Consider the following 27,451-nt stretch of genomic DNA (forward strand, 5'->3'; position numbering starts at 1 on the left):
TACAATAATCAGCCAAACTCAGCAATTTAAAATGGGAAGTGCTGGGTACCCTAATTACAGGCGCCATTACTACTTTTGTCTATAACGACAAGTGCAGACAAGTAAGAGAGAATATTTTGTTAAGCTGAAATTATCTTGTCACCCTATTGACTCACGCCTACCTGCATAACCCGTGCTTTCTGCTGTTGGTTATTTGACAGCCTTCTAGATCTTGTTCGTTCCACTTCATGTCTATGAACCCATCCTCGAAGTTCGTGATTCAGCCTAGAAAAACCCACAGCATTAATGGATGTTTCAAAGAAGAGTGGCAAAATTTTTTAATTTTAGAAACAGTTTAACCAGCCACTATAAAGACACTGCAGATTACTACTCTTTTACCTTATGATAACTTATTTTTAATACCAGAGTAAGAAAATATAACTTCAAGATTAAATTTATGAGAGAATTCATAAGGAAATATCTATAAAGTACTGGGATCATAGATGTTTCAACAGAAAGCAGATACAGTACTTTCTTTTGCCCAACGAACAGCAATTCTGAAATTACTGAAATGACTACTGAAATTTAAAATCAAAAATTGATCAGTTCAAGACAAAACATTGGTTAAGAAGGCTAAAATAGAGCAAATAAATTTGAGAGAAAGAATGGACAAAGCAGAATAGCGAGAAGGCTGGTGACGCATTCATATCTTTGGAAAAAGTGGAGCTAGGTGTTTTCTAAGAATGAATAAACCACATTTGCAATGTCAGGTTCAGTTTGCTTGTATGGGAAGCTGAAGAGTAGGAGACTATTTTTTATGTATTTCAGCTGGAACAGGCTTTTAGCTGGACTCGATTTCCATATTATGAATATTTCTACATATGAAGTGATTTCACTTTTGAGTCATGAAAAACCTCCAGGCAATCAGAACATTATTATTCAGTTATTGGTAAATGACCAGTGTGAAAACTGAGTGAAAATCATTACTACAAACATCCAAAGATTACAAAGATCCAAGTCTATCTCCTGTCTCTATGGTAGTAGACACTGGATAGCACAGACACTTCAGAGGCACTGGCCACATACTGGGTGAACGCTATGAAGGGAAAACAACATCATTCACAGCTGTCTGTCCAGTAGCACTCACCCAACACATAATTTATATCTAAACTCCTAATAAAAGCTTAAATGCTCAGAAAAGGTTATTTGCTCACCTCAGTGACTCCGTCCGGTTGATCAGAGGCTGACAGGGGGGTGGTGGTGGTGAAATATATAACAGTGGCTCTTCTGAGACTATCATCAGTGCTTTGTTATCAGATACAGAATGATCATACCTGGGAAAAAAAAGAGAAAGACATCAAGAAATCACTTAAAATAGTTTTTCATGAACCTTTGACCAAATCCAGAGAATAAGCACTACCATCGGCAAACCCACAAAGGTTACAGCTGCTCCCATGGGACCTTTGAAACAGGTGAATAACATTTTCTATCAAACATCCAACAGTCTCAGTCAATTCCCCAAAGAGGTCTGATAGCACTCAACACAGGGAAGACAGATGAGCATTAGCAGATGTTGGATCTTTTCCCAAACAGGCCAGATATTGAAAGAAAATGTAGCCTGTAAAATATTCCTCATAATATGTAAGCTATGAGGTCTCTGCAGAGGCAACTTTCTCTTTCATTCCAGAGCCGTGCAAGATTTGCTACAGAAATACTAAATTTATTAGCCACTAAAACCATGCAGATGTAAAGAGCATGAGCAACCATGACAATGGAGAAGCCACAAAATACATTACAACCGAATGGAGAGGATTTACATCTCCAACAGTCTCCAGAAGCTAGCTTCGCTATGATAAAAAGTGAAAAAGAGCACGTATTTCAATACAAAAATCCACAGCACTCTCAGTAACAAAGCAAAGACGAATATTCATCTCTCCTGGTTATCTGTACCTACTGAGGGGTTAACTACTCATCACCAAATACCTATTATAAGTTCCTATCTTGATAGGGTATCAAGATGACAGTCTTAGTCTTCTTGATTTGAGAGATTTGTAGCTCCTAAGCCTCAATTTCTTTCTGAAAAATCAGGTATAAGAACTCATGAAAGCCTCATTCACACTCCCCTCCCTTTCCCAGCTTTCTCCCAGTCTCCACGTCTGCTTCTCCTGTTTACTGCATCTAGAACCGACAAAGGAGAATATGCAAAGAGCTCACAGCTTGCCAAAAAACAGGGTGAAAAAGTGAAAGAAAAGGAGGAGGTACAGGCTCTAGCATATCCTCCTAAGAGAACCACTCTACTACTATGTCACATAAGTCATGGACTGAAACATGCCACATAGGACACAAAGACCTCACCATGGCTACAGCCTTAAAATGCTCTTGATTTATTGCCGCCTTCTGCATGGCAAAATACATTAGGGCTTTCTGCACATCTGCGCCTGGCTTTGTTCAACCAGCCAAAATGCTCTACTGGAAAGGGACAATCTGATAGGATAAGTCTTGTAAAGGGAAAACATGAGCTGGATTAGCCAGACTTCAATCTGGACACAATTATATGTTCACTTACGCATTTAATGCTAGGGATCTAGGAAGCATGAAAGCAACTATACATATTAAATAATAGGTCAGCATAAGGACGGACTCAGAGATTTCTAAACAAGTACAGTGCTAAGTTCAGAGTATGTTCTTAATCGTGAACCTCCCCAGTCTTCTCTTGAGCTACTAAGAAAATAAATAACTCCAGTTTGAAAAGTGAAGAGCGAGAGCTAATGTGACAAATACCATAACTACGCAAGCTAAAATAAAGATCAGGGAAAAAAGCAGACAGCTGAGGAATTGAAGAAGGTCATAAAAATCTCCATGACATACACTTGTTTATATGCTCTCTTTCAAAACACTGTTCCTAACGCCATACAGCATAGCCATGTGTACACTTCTGAAGCTCTACATATTGGGCAATCTTGGAGATAAAACATCATACTAATTTGAAAAGCAACCTGGTAAACTTTGTTAAATAATTAAAAAAAAAAGAGATCAGCTTCCAAAACACCGTGTTTGTAAACTCAGTTACTCTACAACAGCAGCAGTAACACTTTCCAAAAAGGTTAGCAAATGGAAGGGCAGTGAGGTCTAGAAGCAACATTGCCCTTTGGCGCTTAAAATATGTTAAAGGTTTTCATCTCACCTATTACTCTTCTCAGGAATGATGTCACCAGGCATTTTCTGAGCTGTGCTGGACTCCTGGCTAGCTGAGAACTCCAGAAGATTTCTGGTACGGTGGCTGGAACTCGCAGTGGAATCTACTCCATTGGGATCCTTTTCAAATACACTGGAAAACATAATAACCATAGCAAAACATATCACATATATAAAGGGTCTGCAAGATGCTTTACCGTAAGGTGTTAAATACTCAGCTGGAGAAGTTTCTGGCTGCTGCTATATTACATAGAGGTTCACGTCATATCTAACGTAAAAACGTGATGTCTTGTGTCATTATATTACTGTCATTCAAAGCACTAGCAGACAGAAAAGCAATTCTGTTCTCTTCCTCAGTTTTCATTGTTTGAAGGATTTTGATGCTCTGGTTTTCATGCCCTCCCGTAAGCTTCACCTGATGAAACTGCGATTAATCTGTTCGTAACCGAGATCCGCAGGCATAAGAAAATTACCTATATTCAAATCAAAGTACCCCTGAGCTTTAACTTTCACCAGCGTCAAAGCACAATTGACATAGTTTATATGAATACAATACATACGGAAAACATAGCTACCAAATTCTGTGCAGCTGCAAGCCTGGAATGTTATGCCAGACATCTAACAAAACTGTACACAAACTTATCTATGTTCAATTCTACTTGGATTTAGAAGCATTGGCAGGGCTGACAACCCCATCTACATAGTGGCAGCAGGCCATGGTCCCAGATACCCTGTCATTCTGGTCTGTGCTTGCACCGATTGAAGGATTTTCCCCTGGGGGCTCCTCAGCCAGCCAGCCATGCAGTATAGGAATGCCTGCGCTGCTCTCCACACAAAGCAAGGTAGCAGCATTTCACATGTGAGCTAGAAAAATGATCAGACAACTGCTATAAGAGATCAACCGCATCCTAGTTCAGAAGGGTGATTTACAGGTGAGAAATCTTGAAAACACAAAAGCAATACTTCAATATATCCTCTCCAGAGGCTAGCTTTACTCCTTCGTAAACATGGTTGCTTCCTGAAAGATGTATATTTACAAAATCAAGTCCTAACCTTCTTAGCTGACAACAGCAGGGCACTACCAGCAGCAACACAGCAAAAATACAAAAATACAAGAAGACCTCAGCATGCCAATGAGATCTTTGCCATGCATGTTGATCACTGCCTACAGAGAACATTTTAATTCATGCCTCACCTCTCCTGTGTAGCAGAGCATAAACTCTGCAGGGGAAGAGCTCATTTTCCTATTTGTTACATGGCATCACTTCGCAACAGGCAACGAATACAAATGGTAATAATGGAGAAAGGCAAGAACTACCAAGGAGGGCAGATTAAATACTCCACAACTAAGCAGAAGGCACACAGACATAGCTGCCTAGCAATCCCCTCTCTTTTGCCAACACGTTGGCGCTCCTGCTAGCAGTAACCCAGGTCTCCCTGTGAGTAACTGTCTCACGTTCTGCAGAACCGCCAGAGCCAGGGCAATCCCAGATCCAGGCTGACGTCGCTTGGACTGACTCCTCTCCTTTAGGTTTCCAGGCAGCAGCACAGAATCAAGGCAGCAGAAGTGCTACAGGCTCTATTTTCACTAGTGACAGTGGGCAGAGAAGTAATTACAGTTTCCTTACTGTGTATCTACACTAGCATCCAATGACTCATTGTTTCTACTGTATAGCACGGAAAGCTGGATGGTTTATTCACAGCCTCATAGATCAGGCAACACCAGGTTATCCAATTTTACAGAAACAATCTCTACTACCTACTGTATTTTATGAGATCATGTTTCTTCTCTTTCAATGAAAGCATCAGCACAACTGGCAGTATCTCAAGCCCAGAACCAGAGTGCAAAACTGAGGCAGATACTTAAAGGGATGCCACACGTTCCACATCTGTGAAATGTCCCTACTCTACCTAATTTGGAGCCATAACAGCTAGAAGTACATGGAAGATTATTCATGAAACCAAGAATATCCATCAGAAGATCTGAAAGTTGTAACCGTCCTGCAAACCGTTTCTTCACAGCCTGAAGTGTATCAGCCATCCAGTGTGCTGATGGACCTACTGGGTCTGGTGTCTGGACCTACCCTACTTCTCTCTTTTCCTATTCAAAATGACACACTGAATAAGAGAAACTTTCCATGTCATTATTTAGTTAAAGCCGACAAAAACCTCATCAGTAGAATTGTAACAAATCTCGTTTTTCCATCATGGTTCTTCCTTCCTATTTGCCTGGTTCTGCAAAGGCAATTCTTGTTATTCCAGGTTCCAGCTTGGTGAGTTCACTAGTTTGAAGTGAAGTGCCACACGCCAACACGTTGCTACTCCAGTTCACCCTGAACTCTGAACAAAAGTAGAGAAATCCAAACCAAGTCCATCAAGGATAAAAAAAACCGCTCTGCAATCACAGCTAATCTTCAGGTTTTGTAATTTAGTTGTTTTAGCTGTATAGCCACTCAAAACCGCATACACCTCATTTCATTATATCAACTTTAATAGAGAGGAAATGTTTATTTATACTCTTCTCATGCTTAGAACACCTTAATCTTTTCATCAAAATTAAAATTTCACTTTTGGCAGCAGCTAAGTATGGGATGTTCCAACCTGAAAGAAGGTATCTTCAGCAGCAAAAGACAAAGAAGCAGGCCAACAGAGTACATTTTGCCATCCTTACCGGCATAAACCACAGCTCCCACTTCTGAGAACATGGGCACCAACTTAAAGCCAAAATATGGTATTATTTATGGTATTTATTCCAATGTTCTTTATCAGGATTGTTCTTTTCTACAAAATGCTTCTTTTGAAGCAGGGCTAGCAGCAATTTCTGCCTTAAGCTACATGGACTACATTTGCCTACCCATTCCCATTCATTTTTTTAGGACCTTGAAGACGATCAAAAGCTTCCTTCTCGAAGTCTCAAATATGTCTAAAAAAAAAAATTCCCCTTCCTTGCTCCTTTGGTTCATAGCAATGACCCAAAACAAAAAGAACCTTCATTTTGGATAAGGAAAAAACCCTGCTTCCACCTTCTAGTTACTTGAGGAGCTTTCTTAGGTTTTTTCCCCATCTGAATAGAAGATGTTGTTGTTCTGTTGTATCCTTTCTTCCCGTTCCTTTCTCCCATGAGAGGTCACTTGTGGAGTTTGTCTGTAAACAGGGCTCCATCTTCAGGTAACAGATAAGAGAGGACATGTAGGTAACAGTCGATATCCTCTGACTTCTCATTCTCAAAGACCTTTCCTTGCCAAGTGCGTACATGAGGGTATGACATGGGATATCAGAAATATTCCTCCTTTGACATCTCAAATTGACACAGAGGGAAAAGCATGACTTTCTGGAAAGACCTGCCCACCCAGGGCATGTTGAACTTTACAAGTGCTAGGCAGAACAGCAACAATACAAGCTGGAACAGGAAGGGTCTACAGAGTAGATCCCAACGTCATCACACTGAAGACGAAGTCAATATTGAGCATTTAAAAAACATCAGGTAGAAGATGTTAGAAACAGTGAAAAAGAAAGGCACGTGATCCATTTCAAAGGCCAAAAAAGCTTCCGAAAAACAGTATTTTCAGCTAAGATATCAATAGTTGTTTAAAAAAAAAGTTTTAACATGACAGATGGTAAAAGCATGTGCAATTTTTTTCATTTTGTTGAGCTACAATATGAACATTTGGAAAAGAAAGAGCACTTTGGCATATTTGCCCTGAGCAAGTCCGACTATTTCCAGGAACTGAGTTACTGCCCTGCATTAAAAGTCAAGAAAGACTGAAGCTGAGAAATGGCCTTACTGGACAAGATGACCAGTTGGAAGTTGGAACCTTTTTTGTTTGGCCACACTTACACACCTGGGATTCCTACCAAGGCTTTGCAGCCTGCATTTGGACATCCCAAATACCGTGAGCACTAAAGGGCTTTCACACAGCCACAAACACCCTGTCCAAGCTGGCTGAGCTATCGCCTTGTTTAAGATGCAAAACTAGATCCAAGGGAAAAAAAGAAAGAACCACTAAATAGTTCATGCAGATGTTTCTTCAGAAGTGTAGATAAATTTGATTACAGGAGGGAAAGAAAAGCAACACTCCTGTCATGGTTTCTCCAGGCATTCAATGGCACCTGATATGTTAGCTGTATTTTTACTTCTTTGGTTTGAATGTCAGTTTGATAAATGTGAAAGTAAGTCTTGCCAGGAGCCCAAACTAAATTTCATTTGTACTTCTGGCTGAACAAACCCTGTGCACTTCACGATTTGAATACTGACATTTAAGTTGTACAGTAATTTATAGACGAAAGCCAATAGTGATATCATAACAAAGAGTTTTCTGGGGACAGAACCATCTCTCAATATGAGTTGGGATGTTTCCAACGGGCTAAAGTTGACATTGCAAGGAGACACCAACTGAGGACCTTGTCCTCTTCCTAACTGATTCCAGACAAGGCTGCCACAGTGCCAAATGCTCTCTGGAAACTATTTCTCATTTCTTATTCCTGGTGAGGGCACCATCTGCCGACAGCAAGGCACTACCTTCTCCTGCCAGGCTGCCCCAGAGCTACCCTCTGCGAGTGCTGCGCTGGTAAGAGGAGCCCAGCCTCTTTCCTCTGCTGGGGAGGATGAGGAAAGCAACCCAAACTGGAGGGACTGTTGTCTGTGTTTTTCTTGTGTTTTGCTTTCTTTAAAAAACAATTTATTTTTAATAAAGCTGTTAGAGAAGAAAGGAAGAAAGCAAGTCTTGATACCCAGAGCATTTATTTTTGCTTAGAAAACTACATACAGCTATTTGGAAGTATGCTGGCCTTTATTGCCAAAGCTTGGGCAGGTCTGATGCAAGCAGTCTCAACTGCAATGTTCATCCGGGGCAAAAACTTTCTGTATTTCACTCCCAGCTTGGCAGATGAACGCATAGAGAAAAGGGCAAGTTATCAGCCAGTGCAGCTGGCATTCTGTGCAGGCTCTACAACTGCAGCAGCAGCAGCAGGACAGGGCAAGGAAGCACAGCCAGGCCAAGGCACAACTCTGCCAGGATGAACATGTGGCTGTGATCAGTAACGGAAGGAGGAAGGAATCACTTCCTGCTCCTGCAGTTGTAGTTTGTAAGAAAATCCAAGGGTATTCAATTTTATTCAAGCACCAACCCATCAAGAGAGGTTCTGAAAGGTCTGGAACCTCAACGCAAGTCCAAATTGTTCAACCTGTCCTTTTTCTCTTGATTCCTCTCTCTCACTCTTCAAGGAGAAACTACAACACAAGACCAAAGGTGTGCTACAGAAGCAGTTTTCTAGCTTTGGGCTACCTCCAACACAAATGTACGCTCAGCTCAGCATTGAAACATATTCTTTCAGTGTCACAAAGATTAAAGTAAGTTTCCCATATTAGAAGTGTTAAGAGCCAAAAATGTCTTCCGGAGCTTCTGCTGTTTTTCCTAAAATACTCAGAGGGCTCTGTATTTTCTTGGCAGCCAGAAGGAGCTGGCTAACATGGCACTGTTGCATGCCTCTTGCACTCATCTGGTAGTTACCTCTTCACATTTCACCAGTTCCTCTCTATTAGCGTGTAAAAAATTAATAGCCCTTTGACTGTCATCATTTGTACGTATGTTCATCAGCAAACTTCAGGGATATATCACATTTAAGTCTATTCACCTCCTGAAGATATATGGAAGGCTATTGAAGCTTGCAAAAAGCAGAGCAACAATCCTTTTCTATCCTTCACCAAGTGAAAAAAAGCCCAGGATTGGACAGTGTGCAAGAAACTCACCCTGTTGTACAGCCCACCATTTGTGGTTCTCTGTTCTCAGAACGTCTTTCAGAGATGCTTCAAGCAGCCAGAACAAGCTCAGACAACACTATCCAACCTGCAGCTAAAGGAAATCATGGGCCACAGGTACAAGTTTAATGCTCACAGTTCAGCACCACTCCCAGACCAGGCTCAGCTGGAAGGTGGCAACGGCCAAGCAAAGAGCCTGGCTGGGGGGGTCCTCCTCCATTATGCTGCAAGCCATCGGTGGTTTCAACTAACGTGCCTGACTTTGCACTGGAATGGAGTGAGGAAGGAGCACACACACAGTCAGGAAGAACTGTTAAGGCAATAGGGGAAAAAAAAAAAAAAAGTGTTTTGGTTGCTAGTCATTTCCCTTCATTTTAGGCAGGTGACAGACAATACATGGCTTCAGTCTGCTTAGTACATATTATTCAAGAGGACATCTGGGGTGTTTCCAAATGTGCCATGACACTGCTTGATCTGGCAACTGAGGTCACCTGCTAGGGCAGCACAGTGGTGAGATCCAGACCATACTGAGACCTTGGCCCAGGACTGGCTGCTGTGCGTGGGATCTGCACCAACAACACTTGCTGACACTTGCTGCATGTGATGTTACGGCAACAAGATTAGCTCCTTTGCCCACATAGCTAATGCTCCCTTTAAAGGAACAACAAAATTATTTCTCTAACTTTCTGACATCCCACCACCAAGGTATCCCTAGGCTCCTGCTCACCATGAGATGAGCCTGTTTCTTTAACTAAGGAGTCCAGCATTAAGGCTAAAACAACAGCAAACTTGCACAAAAACACTGCTGAATGCACCAAACCTCAGAATAATCTTGTTCTCCCACACACCAACTCAAGATTGCTCAGCTTGAGTAAGGGCTTCAAACCATACAGGTGTGCTCAACAGATGGGGCTTTCAGCAGCCCAAATCACACGTGCTCCAAAAGCTCAACAGGCTACATCAGTATTGACTAGCAGCCTGCAAACTAGGTGGGGTGCTAATCTGGGTGCTGGCGAAAGATTTGTGTTTTGGTTACTTCATCCTTAGAAGCAGCAGACCATTGTAGCATGCAGCTAGACAACCCTTGGGTGATTTCCTCACTTTCAGTAAAAAATGATCAATCTTACCACTTCTGTATTATTCTTTTTTTCCTAAAGTTTGTGCTACCAATCTAAGAAATGAGACATCTCTTAGAGAATGAGAAATAAGTCCTTCAGGAGTCAAAAATCACTGCTTCTTCATTTGTTGCAGTCTATGACAACAGCAGACAAAGCATGCTTCTCAGCTACCCAGGCTGGTGTCTTTATTTGCAGATTGCTCAGTGGATCTAAATTTTTAATAGTTTATTTAGGTTTCCAGGATAGTCCTGGGAAATAGAGGAAACCCCAGCAGGACACTCTAGAGAGGAGCTGCAATGAAGTTTTTACAAAATGCCAGCAATTCTAGCGCAGCTGCTGTAGGTCAAGAGGACACAAGAGATTTTGAAGCAGCAGCTTTACTTAGCTCCATCAATCACCACCTCAGTCATCCTCCACCACAAATACAGCTTAAGAAGTTTTGGTTACATCATCGAGTCTGTTTCCCAGACATGAAAGGGGTTCCAGCCATACAGAAGTGGCCAACTTGTAAGAAAAAAAAAAATAATTAAAAAAAAAAAATCACACCACTTTCTCAAAACCCCCTGTTACAATCTTTTTGCAGATCTGCCTTTCCTCTCTCCAACTTCATATTTTTCTTTGTTTTCTGTCCACCAAATATCTGAAATGGTAGTTAGCACACATTCTGGCTGGCTGACATCTTTATAAATGCTCTAAGACTGTTGTTAGATGATGACCACCATGTAAGCTTGAGCAGACTGATTAGGGGGAAAAAATAACTAGTTGAACATTTTTCATAGCTGAAAAATGAACATATTTTGAACATATTTTCAAGAAAATAATGCCAAGGCCACTAGCAAGTACCTGGCTTCCATGCTTTGCTGCTACTGCCCCAAGAAGAAGAGATGCAGAAAATTTATGTTTTGCATCTTCTGTGATCATTCTCCTTTCTCTACTTTTTATACATTAGTTGGGTTAGTTTCCTGCAAATATTTTACTATCACATGTAGGACTTGCATTAAAAAACAAACAAACATGCAAGACAATTTATATTCAAATAGGAACAGGGAAGAGAAACAAAAGAAAAACATTCCCAAAATAAATACATGGATTGTTTAGACTAGAACGTGTGCTTGGTTTCCATTTGTTTCAGCATTGTTTGTGCTTGTTTAACACATTTTCAGATCTGGTTACTACCCAGGCAGAGTCTAACACAAATGTGGAAATTAAACAAGGAAAAAACAAAAAAAGGGATCTAGGAATTGTAATCGTTTGAAATTTTTCGTATTTCAAGTTGTAAGCGATAAAAAAAATGCACAGCTAATTAGACATTTCTTAATGCCAGAAGTCAGCAATCTTTCAGGGGTGCCAAGCCAGCTGAGAAAGCAGCCGTGCTGATCGACACTGGCTCTCACAGAAGGCAAGTGCAAAGGCAGGAGACGCTGCCTCCCACAGATACCTGTCTCCTGATGTCGTGGTTCCAGCTCCCAACCCTGCTGTATGCAAAAGCTTGTGTGCTCACTGCCTTCTGCGCAAATAATGTGGCTTGCCAATTCCTGTCTTGCACCTCATGGTATGTAAGACTGGGGCAAGGAGGTGACCTCTGCAAGGAACTAAATCAAAATGTTCGCTCTTCCCTTCATACACCTCACCAATCATTCTCAAATAATAATAAAAGGAAGTTTTTTATAGATGTTAAATCCAAATCCAAATAATTCACAAAGATTAGAGAATAGTTCATTGACACACAGATGGGAAATTCCTGGGCACCTTTCTTCTAGTATAAAGCAAAGAGATAAAATAGAAACTTACACTAACAGAATTCCTGCTCAACTACTTCTGCTTTTAAAAACTGACGGTTTCAATTTTCTATACAAAATATCAACAAACCCAAAAGAGTTTAGTAACACAGTACAATATAATGCAGAGTTACCATTAACTCTATACAAGCCACTTTCACGACCAGAAAGTATTCAATTCACATTTCTATTTAATTCTACTTACATTCTTTTCTCAGAGATAATATGGTGCTGCTGACTGAAGGATACTCCAAAAAGCTTGTTGGCAATTACGCAGACTGGACTAGACTCCCCCTCCAATATTTTCAAACAGGTTTCTTGGGTTGATACACCAGCTTCCCTACCAGACTTCCAGACCCGTTCCCATATTCCCAAATTCAATGTTACAGATTACCCATACATATAGTATATTTGTCAGCATGAAAAAATGGATCAGCAAAATAATTTTATCTGCTAAACTTATTTGCCAAGGGCTGCCACATCCTGGACCGCTTCCCATAATCTTAACACAGCAGAACAGCACAGCCTCAGAGTCCTCCATGAAACATGACAAATATCTCACCACTTACTTACATACACAGTCAACAAGATTTAAGACCAATAAGCAAAATTACGTGTGAGTCACTGTTAGTGCAACACACATCCATTAATGCAGAAGAAAAAACACAGAACTAACTACGCAGCTAACCATCCAGATAGGTTTTTTTGTGGGATGCCAAGTGCCCAAACACTGCACCTCTACCGACCCACTGCAGGCCACAGAGGGTCTGCAAGGACTGCCTGTCCTTCAGCTTCACATCCCCGTCCCAAAACAACCCGACGGCTTCCCTGCTTTCTCTGATTTGACAGAAATAGGCAACTAAAGAGAAAACCTATATATCTGTCCCTTTTGTTTTACCTCTAGCCTTAAAAAATCCTATCTCTTCCAAATAAGAATCTGAGAAGCATCTTACAATCAGGCCAGCTAAGGAAATTTCAAAGTCTGCTACAGAATTTAGGGGGTGAATTTCCCACGATTTTGCTTTTTTGGGATGTCACTTTCTCTTTGTAATGGTTCATTGATTTTAAATAATAAAATATTCACTGTTAATATGTTTGAATCAAAATACCCTGTGCTTGAATGCTGCCACACCTCCATACAGGTGTGCAAGTGAAATCATTTCCTACATAGGAGAAATGGCAACATTGGCACAAAGTTTCAAATCATATTTATCTCCAGTTGACCACTGCATAGAAATTAGGTATTTCACAGTTAGCTAACTCGGGGGAAAAAAGTACTTTTGCTGAACTATAAGCTAGCATGGATATCATAACAAAAGATTACTTATTTCTGTAAGAAGTTGCAGGGACTGAAAAACATCACATGTATTGGAAGCTTCTGTTGTTAAGGGCTAAGCAGCAGAGCAATCACGACTACCACATTCGTGCAGCTACCATTCAGTGACATATCTATAAAAGGAAGAAAATGCATATGGGAGGAGTGAAATCTTAACTAATGGTTTGTATATCCCACATTCTGGGCCTTCCAAAGGGTATTGCACAGTGAACACTCACAGCACCTTGATACACTCTAGCATTTTAATAGCAGTGCAAGCATTTATTCTGCTAGGAACATAAAAAAAGAAGCTGAAAGAGGAGAGTAATTCCTTGCAAATTTGCAATTACATTTCCCTTCACTGCCTAAATCCAGTACTGATGCAGACCACTTAGTTCAGGCACAGCAATTACACTGGCATGCTCAGCTATGACACTGGCCAGGAATGGCCAGACATCCAAGAATTTCTTTTTGCTTTATCTATTTTATTAAACATCAAACAGGCCAAGAAATTAACCCCGTCACATTTCTATAGTTACTGATTGTTGCAAAGACATGAACAAAAACTGACCTTCCAGTCTACTTTGACAGCAGTTTCTTGCCATCAAGCTCAACACCTTACTCATTCCTGGGGGTAGAGAAGCAGACACAGGAACTTCAGAGCCCTGTGGTAAAAGACTTCCCACCCATCTTCTCTATGTTTCCAAGCCTCTCAAAACTAACAAGAGTTTCATGCATTCCAACTCCCCACTGTAATGTGGAGGCAACTAAAATTTCTGCCAGCTGCAGAAAGATTACTGGCTCTATCACTTCTCACCAAGCGTCTACCAAGTGAATGGCAATATTTCCAAATGCAGTTGGGATGTACAAATCAATCGTTTAGTATCTGGAAGCTGGTTTTTCTGCCTGATAGTCAAAAATCCCAATACAAACCCTAAATGCACTAAGAAATGGTTTACCTTAAAATCATCCATATTAAAGTACAATTATCAGCTGTATTTCACTGCCTGAGATAAACAGTATTTGCAGTAAGTGCAAATACTTCAGAAGTAATTTCAGCTTTAGCAAATTTTCTAATATTATTAAAAATACAAACACCAACATTGTAAAAGTTTATCACAGTCAGAAACAAAGTCTTTATCCAGATTTATCCCATCCTATTCCTTTAGTTTGAATGGGGTTTTCAGGACAAATGGAGACACTGCTGACAGGGAAACTACTGAAATATTCTCCCCTTTTGAAAAAGCGAACAGTTTCATATAAATGGTCTTTATGCTCCAAAGCCAGGTTAAATAGACAGATCTGTGCAAGAAGTATCCCTTTTTAGTCTTCTCTCTTCCACAGGTTTCTTTATAAAATGTCTGGGAAGTAATGCAGCATTTCCTTCCTGCTCTCTGGTTCCTACGCCCCACTGACACAGTTTGAACAAGAGAGGTTTCTGATTACCACTTCAACTAATTAAGAAGAGGGAACAACCTCTTCACCAGATCTAGAAGACAAGTAATACAGGGCTTACACACTAATGAGGAAGATTGCGTCTAGACACATCTGATGGTCAGGATTGCAAAGCACTGGAACAAACAGTGGGATTTCCTGCACTGGGTACTAGAAGCAGTTTAATATACTCATAGACTAGCACAAGAATAAACAAGCAGATGAGCTCTCAAGATCTGTGACTTTTTTTCTAAAAGGATTCTAAACACAGCTCTTTAATCTCTTCAGGTATAAACAGAGCAGACAAACTGCTGTACGCCGCACTGATTAACAAAATGCCAAGCCAAGAGAAATTAAAAGTACAAGATCTAGCCCTTGTTGCCAGAAGGATTCCAAAAGAGGAACCATTATACAGATGAGTCTTCCCCTGTGCAGGAGGAGGGTAAAGGACAGAAGCCAGGTTTCAAGCTCAAAGCTTTAAAACACAACATTGTCTGTATTAAAGATTCAAACAAAAACCGTAGAACAGTGAACTTGCTATGCAAAGAGCAACTCCTAGGCATCTTACCTCAATGGACCATAATTTAACATTATGAAAGCCAGTATCACCATCACACACAGGGTCCTTCTCTTTGGAGACGATACTTTGAGCTTCTGGTTCTAGACAGGAAAAAAGAGAGAAGACATGCAATAAAAAAGGGGCACAGACATGCAAAGGTATGCCAGAAGGTAAATACACCAAATTATGTTTGCTTTATAGATTTATATTTGCCTCATTATGTACGAATACACACCAGGACTATTTAAAAATAAAACTCTTTTGTTTGTATATTATATTCAGCTTCTATCTAGTCTATCTTCTCAGTGAAATCTTTAGAAACACCACGAAATAAAGAATTAAAAGTGAACTAGATAAAGCAACAGCTGTCCTGACCTGAAGTTGGTGAAAGTCCTACTCGGAGTGGGAGGCTGGGCTAGAAATCCCCAAAGGTCTTCCAGTCAACATCTCCATGATTCTGTTCAAATGCCTTCCACCTGAGCAACTGTCTTTATATAAAAGTCAGATCTTCATCACAATCTCTTACCTCTAATACTACTTCATCCAGCTGCCTCTTCAGTGTGCTGTTCTCTTTCTTGAGTTTCTCATTCTCCAATAAGGCTGCCTCCAGCCTTGCCTCCAGTCCCAACATGTATTCTTTCTTTTTCTTCCGTGACTGAAAGGCTGACTCCCGGTTTTTGATCATGCGCTGCTGCCGTCTCAAGACATTGACCTGGACAGACAATACAGAGGTCCATTAATAATGCGCAAGTTAAAAGTGCCTCTATTTCATGCATAATTTCTGCTCCTCTGCTTTGTCAAAAGGCTGCAGAGATAGCTTCTAACACTCTGCTTCAAATGAGCTGAAAAGTTCAGCATGGAGGCAACTAGGAATCATTGTACACCTCCAAGAGTTCTAACTCATGGATAGTAAAAAAACAGGTCCTGCACTGTCTCTGTCTTCTCCTGCATTCTCAACCTTCTACCTCTAGGGGACACAAAATGTATACTCAAGCAGCAGTTTGATTTGATCAATCAAATCACAAAAGCAGAAAATACATATCCTCAGGTCTGCAAGACTGAAAGACTATTTCACTTTACCATACACCATTTTATAGGCTACAGTCAGTCATCTGTTTTCTTAACTGGAAATTCCTACGGTGTTTTAGTCTGTCCTGTATGGAAGCCATTTCCACACTGATTACACCTGTTTCTGTACTTTTTCCAGTTACGCTATATAGTTTTTGAGATTTTGATTACTGTCGCTGATCTCAGATTGCACACTCTATGTGTATCAAGCATTTACATGTCAGTTTAAATGCAGTCGCTGGGTGCATCTATACCAGCATTTTAATTCAGATCAGGAGTGTGACTTCTTTTTTTTCCCCGTCACATTTCCTGATTGTCTCACTTAATATGCTTTGGTTCATATCATGGAACAGTCTCTGATGGAGCACACAAACTGGATTCCTTCTGGATGAAGCTAAACCAGCAAATATACCTCAGGAGGGCACATAATTGACTCCAACAACTAGCAGGCATTCAGTCTGCAAGACCAGACCAGGACAGTTCAAAGTAACCCCTCCTCATCCTCCAACAGTCTGGATGACTGATATTTTTTTTTTTCCCCCCCCAAGCAGGAACAGTCTATCATCTTTTACCACTTACTCATTTTGTGGTTTGCACCGAGCGGGACGACCTAGACTGAAAGCATCTTGCTGCTGACAAGGATAACGATGATCGACACTGCAGAGCTATACAAAACTACTTAAAATCCTAAGTTTAAACACTTCTCTGTTGATTTCCTTTTCCTCACAAATTAGCAACAGCAACTCTGTTTTTATTAAAAACAGAAGACTTCCATCACACTATTAAGCTACAACAGAATGTGCCTTAATGATGTTTACACTGAAAGAGAAATGAATGCTGTATCTTACACAGTCCTGAATATCCTCTGGTAGCTACCAACACATGCACTGGAGTAACCTCTATCTATTACAGCATGAAAGCTAAAGAAAAAAGATAAGAACTATCCCAGAAGTATCAGTTTAGGAAAAAATAAACAAGTCACAGAATAGTAACATTAATGAACTCAGATACTGTGCTCCGGTTAAGGTCTGGCTGCTTAAAGAACTTTAACCATAGCTTTCTGACTCTCTCCCTGTATATACCCACACACAGACAATACGTTGCTCTAGGGCTTTAGTGTCTGCAAGAAAAATTGGTTACAGGCTGTTTGAAGAAGTCATTTTTCTTCACGATACTGCAGTCTGGTGACAAAGACTAAGAAAATACGTTACAGTGCATTACATTTTGGGCTGTCTCCATGTTGATCTAATTGCTTTCTGCAAAGATCATTTATTATATGTCTAGTCTGCTGCCATCAACAAAAGTCTGTGAAAGTGAAGCTGTTTGTAGTTACTCCAGCTCCTCTCTTTAGCAGAGAGTGGAGAAGGAAAAGATTTTAACATATTTTCATTAACACTAAGCTTTGTCTTGAATTTTTTAAGTACTACGATACTTAACATAAGAAGACTTCTGCAGACATATAAGAACTTTGGAAAAAAACTGACTCAGGCTAGCCAAGGACTGCAGTGTATAGAACACACCAATTTGGGGCCAGGATCACTTCAACTGTCCAGAGATGAAATAATAAGGAATGAGTTCATGCAGCAGCTTTGGCTTTAGTTGTGCGATATTCCAAACAAGTAGTTACATTCCTCTTTTTAAAAAGAGGTTTTGCATCATGAAGTCAAACAGAGAAGACCAAATCGTTTACATCCATTCTTGTTTGCAGACCTGCCCAGGATTATTCACTACTGGATAACTTTTGATTAAATGTCCGGAACCTCTGGCAAATCTGCCTGCTTTCCTGGAGAATACATGGAGTTAAAGCACCAGTGCAGTGTTTGTACACTAAGAGTACACCCTAAGGTATATCTACCGCTGTTTCAGACACTACCAGCTATGTTTCACATGGTATTCATCTAGCCTGCCCTCCTTTACTCAGCATTCCCCAAACGCCGTCAGGAACAACAGTTCTCCCCAGTCCAATTCAAGGTACTCCGTGCAATAACTGCATTTCAGTCTATGCCACATCAGTTTCACTTTGATTCATTTCTTAAGCTTGCTGGAATGAAACCCAACTATTCGTGTCCTTGAGTTATTTTGTTTTAATTGACAATCCCTAGAAGAGTTTAAGGTCCTTGGTCAACCCTCTAGTGCTTGCCTGGCTTTTCTTGGGGAATAAGCCACAACTGCACACCTGATCCTACCTAAATCTGATGCAAGAAGCACATTGTGTGTGCAAAATAGTGCAACAATGCTTGAACCTAGAAGCAGTATGGCACTGAGCATTACATAGCTGGCTTGGCATCAAGATAAAGATGCCCCTTGCTTGAACATTTTGATAACCAGAAGAGAGAGAGGAACTAATTTATAATATCAGATTGCTTGAGCAACATTGCTTTGCACAAGGGCTGAATAAAGGTTAAATGTAACAAACACCTCTGCTAACTTCCTTTGCAGCCTCCCTCTTTGTAGGCTGTATTGTATTAATTGACCACTCAAGATAGTAACTTCCGGTTCTCAGGAAACACAGACCATAAAGGGAAAACATTGGCATTAAACATTAATCGGTGAAGCAACTTTTGCTTCCTAGCTTTAAAAACTACACCACCACTAACACACACACACACACACACGTGGTAAATATGCAGAAGTGAAAGGTTCATTGTAAAACCTTGCTTCAAACAGTACTAACTAGATTCAGATTGTCCTCTATCTTCAGAATCTTTAAGAAGTCATGCACTTTACAAATAAACACTGCTACCTCAATTTAGTCCTTCAAAGAAAACTCAGTTCTAAGCAAAATCTAACTTCAATTCCAACACAAGCTGTATTTCTAGCACAAGGCAGTAAGAACGTCTCTCGCACTCCACAGAGTTTTTGGTACACACACTGGGGAAGTTAACAAAGAGCTGAAAGTAGAAACCATTTCAACTTTACATTGGCTGGCTTCTTACCCGTTTACAAAAGCCGCTGTCTTTGAAGATGCAGATTAAATGTGGGAATACAAAACCTATGCAAGAGTTTTCTCCGTTCTTATGAAAGATCTGGGTTTTCTTGTCTCAACAGAACTCAACTTGACTAGTTTATTTCATATGAAAATTACCCAATACACAGCACAGAAAGCAGGATTCTTCAACAGAAATCCACATTTATGTAGAAGTAATTTTGCATAATCTAACTTTTCTAAATTTGCAATATTTTTTATCAACAGAACTGGGAGGTAGAATTAAATCCTTTCTCACTACAGAGTGGAAACAAGAGAGAAAGGCTCTATAAGGACACAACTAAGCCAGATTCCCTCACACACCTACTGTTTATGTCCTTATATTATTTAATTACAACAGCGAAGGCAATCTGGTTTTTTAGTTAAGAGACCAAACAAGAAGGGCGGCTTGCTGAGCCAGCCACTTCTTTTGTCCAATTTCCTAGCGGAAAGTTCTTCACCAAATCCCTAGTGACGAGCGACCACGTTGAAAGCCTGGCACTTCCCCAGGGCTGGCAAGCTGCATAAAGGTGTGCCATCAGGGCAAGCACAAGGTAGGGCCTCACTTGTACAGCCTGCTATCAGCCAGTCTCAGTCTAATCCACTGGAAGGGCTGAGTGTTAAGCTAACAGTTTATCCCTTCTAAGCCCAAAAGAAAGTCCTGCAGTGTTTCTTTTTATCCTGCAACATCTGCTTAGATTAGCAAACAAAAACACATGTTACAGAGCTCAAATGACAGCTATATCCGTGCAGTTCTGAGCGCCACATATGGTGTCTACAGCAGTTGCAAGATGTTTTAACCCTGCTGGCGCCAGCTGTATCCTGAAACATTTGTTCTTTTTCAAAGTGCTATTTCACAGTACGTGCCAAAGAGCAGTTGCAACTCTTCTTCCACGTTTCAACAAACACAGGTAAGATGTGCAGCATTTAGGCTGATACCAAGTCTTAAAATTGCTTGCCTAAAACAGCTTCAGGTAGAAATATCCACACAACCATCATTCAGAACACACAGCTGTTCATTACCCCAGCTACACATTTGACTACTGACCGTCACAGATGTGTATATGAAGTGTGACGACAATAAGGTGGTTTTGTTAATTAAACTTTATTATATTCTGACAGTGGCAAGGTGCCACGCTAGTCCTGATAGCAGGGAGTCACAAATCTGATGACTGCTGACAGGTCTCTTCAGTTTGGCTTTGCATGGCAGGTAATTATCTAAAAATGCAGTGCACTCACTTGGTCTGTCTACTGACAGACCTTTGTCAGCTTCTTGCAAATTCAAGATTAGGTTTCCATCACAGTCTGGCTATTGAATTATTTGTACTAAATAATTTTTCATTTAAAAATGCAGCACATACACAAACATGAATAGTAGGGAAAATCTCAGACACTAGGAAACGGTACAACAACATCCCTCCAAAGATGCCAGAAAGCACACGCCTTTGAGAAACAGCGTCCTGTGCTGCTAATAAGCAGGCGACTATACTGCAAAATTTCATGTGAATGGACACGTGTTTTCTCCCTCACACAGAGAGATGCAATAGGACCCTCATGACAACTGCGCTTGGAATACCACACCAGAGAACAACACTCAGAGTTTAAAACTCACAAACAAGAAGCTTTGTTTTTTTCCATAACCATGCCTTTCTTAGGACAGCAAAATGCAACCAAAGCAGCTCCAGACTACCAGAAACTAAATCAGGTTAACACCCAGCTTGCTAGCTAGTTAAGATGTCAAAGCTGAAGGGGGAAAAAAACCCCACACATCTCAAAAGCTGTTTCTGTTTACACCTACTGCTTACTGTGAGCTACTGTGGAAAAACTTATTTATTTGTGCAGTGCCTGTTGAGAGCTTACCCCTTTCCTACTCATTCAGCATATGATCAAAAGGGAGCCAAAAGGGAGACATTAGGATCATATGAAACTCAATACCTGAAGTTTCTAGAAATGATGAGTAAAATCTGAGGAGATAAAGGGGATGGAAAAAGAATCAGGCCTACTGCTGACATTTCCAATTTATCTACTTCCAAAGGAGTGTTTTTATTATATAGATCAGAAAATCGGTTTAGCACTAATCAAAAATCAGATATATCAAATCTTCCTGTACGTAAGAGAGCTCCAGCCATTCAGAGTTTGCAGTTGAAAAGACAAGTGAAGGAAAAAAAACATCAGCACTGCCTTCTGCCACAATGCTTGCATACCTGGTCTGCAGCTCCGGGCAGGCCAGAAGATATCAAGCTGTTCCTCCCCATTCTTTGCCAAGCTGTGAATTCCCTGTTAACTGTTAGAAATCCTATTAGACAAGCCTAACTACAGTTCTGTCCTCCTGAGACTCTAAAGTGACCTGGTTCTCCCATTATATCCCACATGCAGGTAACTGGAAACTGTTTCCAAGCTTTGGTTATTAGCTATCATCACACAGCCAGAACTTACATCCAGCCCCATTGCTGGTGTGGAGCTTTGAAGCAAGGGCTTAGTCACCGGTATTTTGCCGTTTGTTGAGCCATTTCCAGCAGCTGGAGGCAATGCATTCACCGTGTGGTTGTGAAGTGGCGTGGTCCCTCCAGTGACGGCAATGACGGGCTGGGAGGCAGGAAGCACCCCAGAAGCCTGGAGCTGTACCACAGCAGGCTGGTGGAGCACCACTGATTGACCTAGAACACAAGAACAAACAGGAGCGCTCAGAGTACGGTATGAAATGGATTTGAACATGACCAGTTTGTAGGGGAACGCTGATACTGAAGGCAGAAAGCCTTCCTTCCTCTCCTGCCTTCCACAATTTCTCTCAAGTCCAATTCTACAGTGTTAGTATATTCCACAGGATAGGAAGGGGGAGGGGGGAACCAACAACAAAGCAGCTCAAAAGTTTGCAGGGCTCTTAATCCATCCTGCAAATCAAAACTACACATATTGAAAGGATCCAATAAATCAAGCTCTCTCCCAAAAGCTCTTCAAAGTTGATAAAAGTCAACGCCTGTTAGAAACATTACTCATTTCAGTATTGCTAACACTTGACACACTTTGAGCAACTTTTTCAAAGAACTTAGCCAGCTTACCTCAATCCTTTTTCTCCCGTTTGTCCATCCCTACTTTAATGCTGTATTCAATGGAAAACTTACTACACAGAAGTGACTCATACTATACAAACCAATTCAGAAATGGCATAGAGAAAGAAGATGAATGAGAAAGAACAATGCGAGCTACACTTTCAAAATATAAGTTAAAGCTTCAAGTCACACTAAGATCAGATCAATTTTTTAGAAAAATGTCTTATGTAAGAAATTTATGCACAAGCTGAACAGAGCTTAAAGAAAAGCAAGCAGAAAAAAATGAGGTAATTTTGACAGAGTTTGAAATGGAATTAAAAGCAGTCACTTCCAAGAAATTTCAGTCCAACAACTACATTTAACTCAAGCAGGTGCTTGAGTAATATTTTGTTGTCTGAAAACACATGAACGACTCTCTAATCCCTCGTAACAGGATGACCTCGCCAGTTTTCAGAAACAGTACGTTCCAGCTGAGCATTCCAACCAAAAATGCACAAGGATGCATTTACCCAACCTTCTGGAAAGTGAAAAATGAAGGAACCTACCTAGCGTCAAGATCTTTTATGTATGAGGTGTAGGATTAGATCTCCTTTTTTGCAGAGATAATCTTGAAGACATCGTTAGTCAGTACTACTCTAAGAATCTCAAATGGTGAATTTGAGATTATTTCAACAATTTTTTTAATGCATAAAGTATGTGATGCTCTAAGATCATGCTTTCTTCTTTAAGCTTTTATGAAAGGGACTGTAAAAATATCATTCCTCATCCTCCTTTGAAGATAATGGCATACTTCAAACTGGTAGCTCCAACTTGTCATATGCACGGGATTTTGATTAATGAAAAAGATCCTTATGGTTTTTGTTATGGAAGCGGCACAATAGAATTTTTAAACACATCACCAGTTAAAGTAAATATATGGTATGGAAATACTTTCCCAAAAGTATTTCCTCTCTAGTGCCTTGCAGAAACTACTCTCCCGACTTTTCTTCAGGGAAAAGGAGAAGCTGATCTCCGTAGTACTATACGTATATCCAAAAAATGCACATCCCTAACATTCCTTATTCCAGATGGTATTTTATCAGTTGGAACATCAGAAGGAAAAAGAATTAGGTCAGGCTGACTGCGCTGACCTGTGTTTTAAGCAGTCTAACAACCTGTAACAAATGTCAGCGTCTCTAGCTTTGTCTCAACTCCTGTTGGAAAAGTAACAAGCAACAAAGACACATTTTTCACTATTGCAATAATTTCTAGATACATGCCCTTAAGCGTTCGTCTCTTTTTCCTTTCACGCCTCAGTGCCTGTGCAGCCAACCGCAAGAGACCGCAGCCATCAGCTGGTGAAAACAAGCAACTGCGTCGGACAATTTCAGCAAGGCAAGTAACGTCTCTACTGCCTTAGCTGAAGAGTAAAATAATGTTTTCGATTCAGAAATGAAGGTTCAAGCTACTTCAGAAATCTGTTACAGGGAAATAGGAGTAATGAAGAATTATCAATTGTCCCTTGCCGCTTGTTAACATCAGCTTGCAGCTGTAAGCAACTTTTCTAACCTCTGATGTGGCTCTCAACTTCTAATACAGTTCACAAGATCCTATTTAATGCTGTTTAGTGAGATAAAAAGCCATAAACTCGTGTTCCCACATCCTGTAGTAGAGTTTCATGCGGGTTAAAAAAAAAAAAAAGTGTTTAGCACTCCTCCCAAGCTTTCAAGTTTCATTCTAGCCATCCTAACTGATTCTGCTGGATCTTCCTTTGGTTATGACAGAATAGCACTGTAATCACCTTATGCACCACTTGCCACCACAAACAGAGCAAAGCAAAGGGTCCCTAGAGATCCTTCCAAGTCAACAGTTTTATCTCCACAACCACCAGTGCTCAGCATAGTCTCTTTTGCTATACCATTTTCCATTCCACATAATGCCCAGGCGAGTGCTGTTTCTCATAGGACTATATGAGAGAGGAACAAGGTCATCTTCTCAGCCTAAAGCTTTTTCAGCAAAGCATGTAGGACCCCTCTTTTTTCTCCTACCCTCCCATTTCACCAACCAAACCTAACTTCATTCTAGCTACCATCCCAGACATAGTGTTTATGTCCAAGACCTGGCTGAGTCAAGACAATTCACCCACCTTTAGGAGGTGCTGGCTGGATGTTAACAACTGGCTGATGCTTTGGCAGTGGCACAAGCGTGGGAAGAGTCTGAATAATGATAGTTTTAGTTGGGATGCCAACGTTAGCCTGAGCTTCAGGTACAGCAGGCAAAAGGGGTTTGGGTTGTATCAAAGGTCTGGACACTGTCTGACCACACCTCTTCAGGGTCCTTGCAGAATTATTTGCTAGGAAAGGAAAAACAGTCAGAGTTGGACCAGAAGATAGAAAATAAAGAATTCAAGTAAAAACATGGCTTCTGGTATGGGGTTTTTTTTACTCATCTATAATATTTGTTAAAAATAGATGTTTCTGATCACAAATTTAAGTCAGAAATGACAGTATATACTAGTGTCTGTTAGTTAAACGTTCATATGCAAGACAATACGCATCCTATCTACAGAATCAAAGTAATTCGATCTCTCATACCAGACCGAGAAGTGATGCTGACAGCAGGCTTCTTCCCCCCATCTCCTTCGGGGGATGCAGGGCTTCTACAACTCTTGCCGTAGAGAGAGATGGGAGACATCTGGGAGCTACAGCTGAAATCCACATCATCCTGCAGATAGAAAGTACGTGAGATTAATGCTTCAGAAACGCATAAAAGTGTCTACTAGCAGAGTATAACTGCCTTTCATCACATCTGTGCTGCTGCTGCAGCAAACAGGAGAAAGGTTTTGTTCTGCAGTTTTATTCTGGTCAACGTTAAGTTCCACTGGAAACCAAACAAGTACTTCTCCCTATCAGCAGGGCAACGGGAGGTAGAAGCCAGAAACTGCTAGACTCAGAGGCCTTCAGAAGGCATTTTGTTTGGCAAGCAGGTTAACAAACACAACTGAGGAAACAGAACTGAATGTGCTCTTTTCAGGATGGGTCACAGCAGGAGAGGAAAGAAAACATCACTGAAAGGAAGTTGCTTTTGCAAGGGTTGAAAAAATAAGCTGTTTCCTCTTATGCCATGAAATTGGTCAGACACGTAAATCACTGGGCTTTTTGTTTGTGTCAGCTGGTTCCGAATGACTGCCGCTATCTGTGTTACATGGAGGTTTCTGCATACAGGCACGTTCTGCACTGGAGAGTCCACAGATGATGGAGAAGGAACTGAACAATTTGAAGCGGCTGGTGATAAGGGCTCTGTCTTCACGCTTGCATCTGCAAGAGGCAGATAAAGAAATTTAACTGTACAAGTTTTTAACAATGGGAGATCAGTAAAGTACACAGTGCCCTACACCAGCTATTTAATTCCTGAAGCAAGGTACAGCAGAACACATAGTGAGCTTAAAGATACTAAACAGCTTAGCTTGTAGGGCAGTCCTCGCCAGCTGTACCCATCCTACAGAAACACAGCATGACTTCTCATCACAGAGCTAAATGCTGTAGGGCATCAAATAGTTTCACGTAAGTCACCATTATCCTTAAGTTGTAACAGCTCTCCCTTGTGGGGTGGAGGGGAATAGTCACACCTGCAAAATACAGAAGGTTAATTACCTGTATAAGCATGGCCTGTAATATTCCAAAGGTCCGAATCCCAAGACATCAAATCCAAATCAAAATGAAAGTTATAGAGATCATTTTCCTGAAACGATAGTTCAGAAAAAGAAACAATACAAAAAGACAATATACCTTGAAACCAGCAGCCATTATGTTCACACTCTTACAGCTCTAGAAGACAAAACAAAACAACACAACTACCACTTCAGTTGCTTTAAGGCACGCAGAGATACAAGCCCTTAAAGGGGCCAATTCTCAACTGGAATACATGAGACAAGGCTGCTTTTAAAGGTTAGACCTGTAGGAAAGAAGCGTGCTGGTTTAAGATGATCACTAACTACTATAGCTATCAGTAGTTTGTAAAGTGAAAATTCTAAGTCCAGTCATTAAACCACTTCATATAAAGCACAAGTTTTAGCACCTTGCTGCCACCCTCCTCATCCACATTGAAAGATTTACTTAATGCCCCTCCATCATCACATCTCAAAGCACGTTTATAAACAAAAGCAGCATCAGCAGCAGTTTACCAGCAGGAAAAGAGACACAAGGACTATTTGCTCAAGATATTATGAACACTATGTATTAGGTCTCCACAGACTTGAATAAACTGACATCATTATCTTCTAAAGCCAGGGACACCAGTTTCCTTTTCCAACAGAAAAAAGAAAAGACTAAAATAACTTCATACATATTGCATGACCTTTAAGACAACAATCAGGTTTTTTTCTCCACTTTTTCTGCTGACGCATCTACAAATCTCGGTTCCCTACTCAAATGTGACATTTTTATGAATACTTGCATGAAAAATATAAATATCACATACCCAACTTATACAAATATACAGCAAAGATTTTCTTGCTTAAAACTGTCCTGCAAATGTACCTTACAGTCTCAACTTGCCTTGTAAAGGGAGGATCAGAGAGCCTGCAGACTGCACAGATATTAGTACTTACAGGCTAGGATGAGGAGAAAACTCATTTGAGTATAGCCTAAGCAGTGCAGTAAGAGCCTCCACACAGGTAACTAATGCTGATTCGCAAAACCTTTCCCTTGTACAATAAAGCAGTCCCCAAATTTTCTCCAGCACCTGTAGGAATGCTTTTAGTACCTGAGGTTTATGTTGGACACGCTGGATAACCCAGGGGTTGTGCCGGCGGTGGGTTAGGACACAGTGAGCACAGAGAAGGCAGGCGGACAAACACAGAGTGCAGAATCCATAAGGCAAATGCCCCAGGACAGAAAAAGGCAGTATATACAATCGCACAGTGAAAAACATGGAGATTAACGCATAAGGTTGCAAGCAAAGGTTTTAAGAGAAAATTCTACAACAGACAAGAAAACAAGAAGCCACCTTACAGGCAAGGTGACAAAGCACAGCACTGGCAGATGCAGATGTAACGCACCCATGCTTCTCCCTCCACGCAACCCAGAAACGTGCCCCCCGTCCGCAGTGCCTCGCAGGGGGAGTTTACCTTTGTTATGTCAGTGACAACACAGCTTTTCCTGGCCGGAGCACCTCAAACTTTCACCTTAAACTTTCTCCTTTAAGCTTGGCTTTCAAATCTCCAGCTTTGATACCGGCAGCTTATTAAGAGAC

The 27,451-nt window shown here is 40.8% G+C and overlaps 1 protein-coding gene across 1 annotated transcript in view; it reads right to left on the minus strand.

Moving 5' to 3' along the window:
* The window catches only part of ATF6 (activating transcription factor 6), a 76,944-nt gene extending 50,999 nt beyond the window's left edge, over positions 1-25,945 (minus strand). Inside the window, exons 1-10 of the mRNA XM_009704995.1 lie at positions 25,852-25,945; positions 25,421-25,515; positions 24,793-24,922; positions 24,345-24,551; positions 21,606-21,826; positions 15,663-15,848; positions 15,146-15,237; positions 3,164-3,307; positions 1,194-1,313; positions 162-264 (exon numbers count right to left, since the gene is read on the minus strand). Of these exons, the coding sequence (XP_009703297.1) occupies positions 162-264; positions 1,194-1,313; positions 3,164-3,307; positions 15,146-15,237; positions 15,663-15,848; positions 21,606-21,826; positions 24,345-24,551; positions 24,793-24,922; positions 25,421-25,515; positions 25,852-25,900 (1,347 nt within the window). The 5' untranslated portion in view covers positions 25,901-25,945. The remainder of the gene's footprint in view (positions 1-161; positions 265-1,193; positions 1,314-3,163; positions 3,308-15,145; positions 15,238-15,662; positions 15,849-21,605; positions 21,827-24,344; positions 24,552-24,792; positions 24,923-25,420; positions 25,516-25,851) is intronic.
* Between the last annotated feature and the right edge of the window lie 1,506 nt (positions 25,946-27,451).

The sequence above is a fragment of the Cariama cristata genome, unplaced genomic scaffold (assembly GCF_000690535.1).
Source record: "Cariama cristata isolate BGI_N322 unplaced genomic scaffold, ASM69053v1 scaffold33147, whole genome shotgun sequence".
Classification (NCBI taxonomy): domain Eukaryota; kingdom Metazoa; phylum Chordata; class Aves; order Cariamiformes; family Cariamidae; genus Cariama; species Cariama cristata.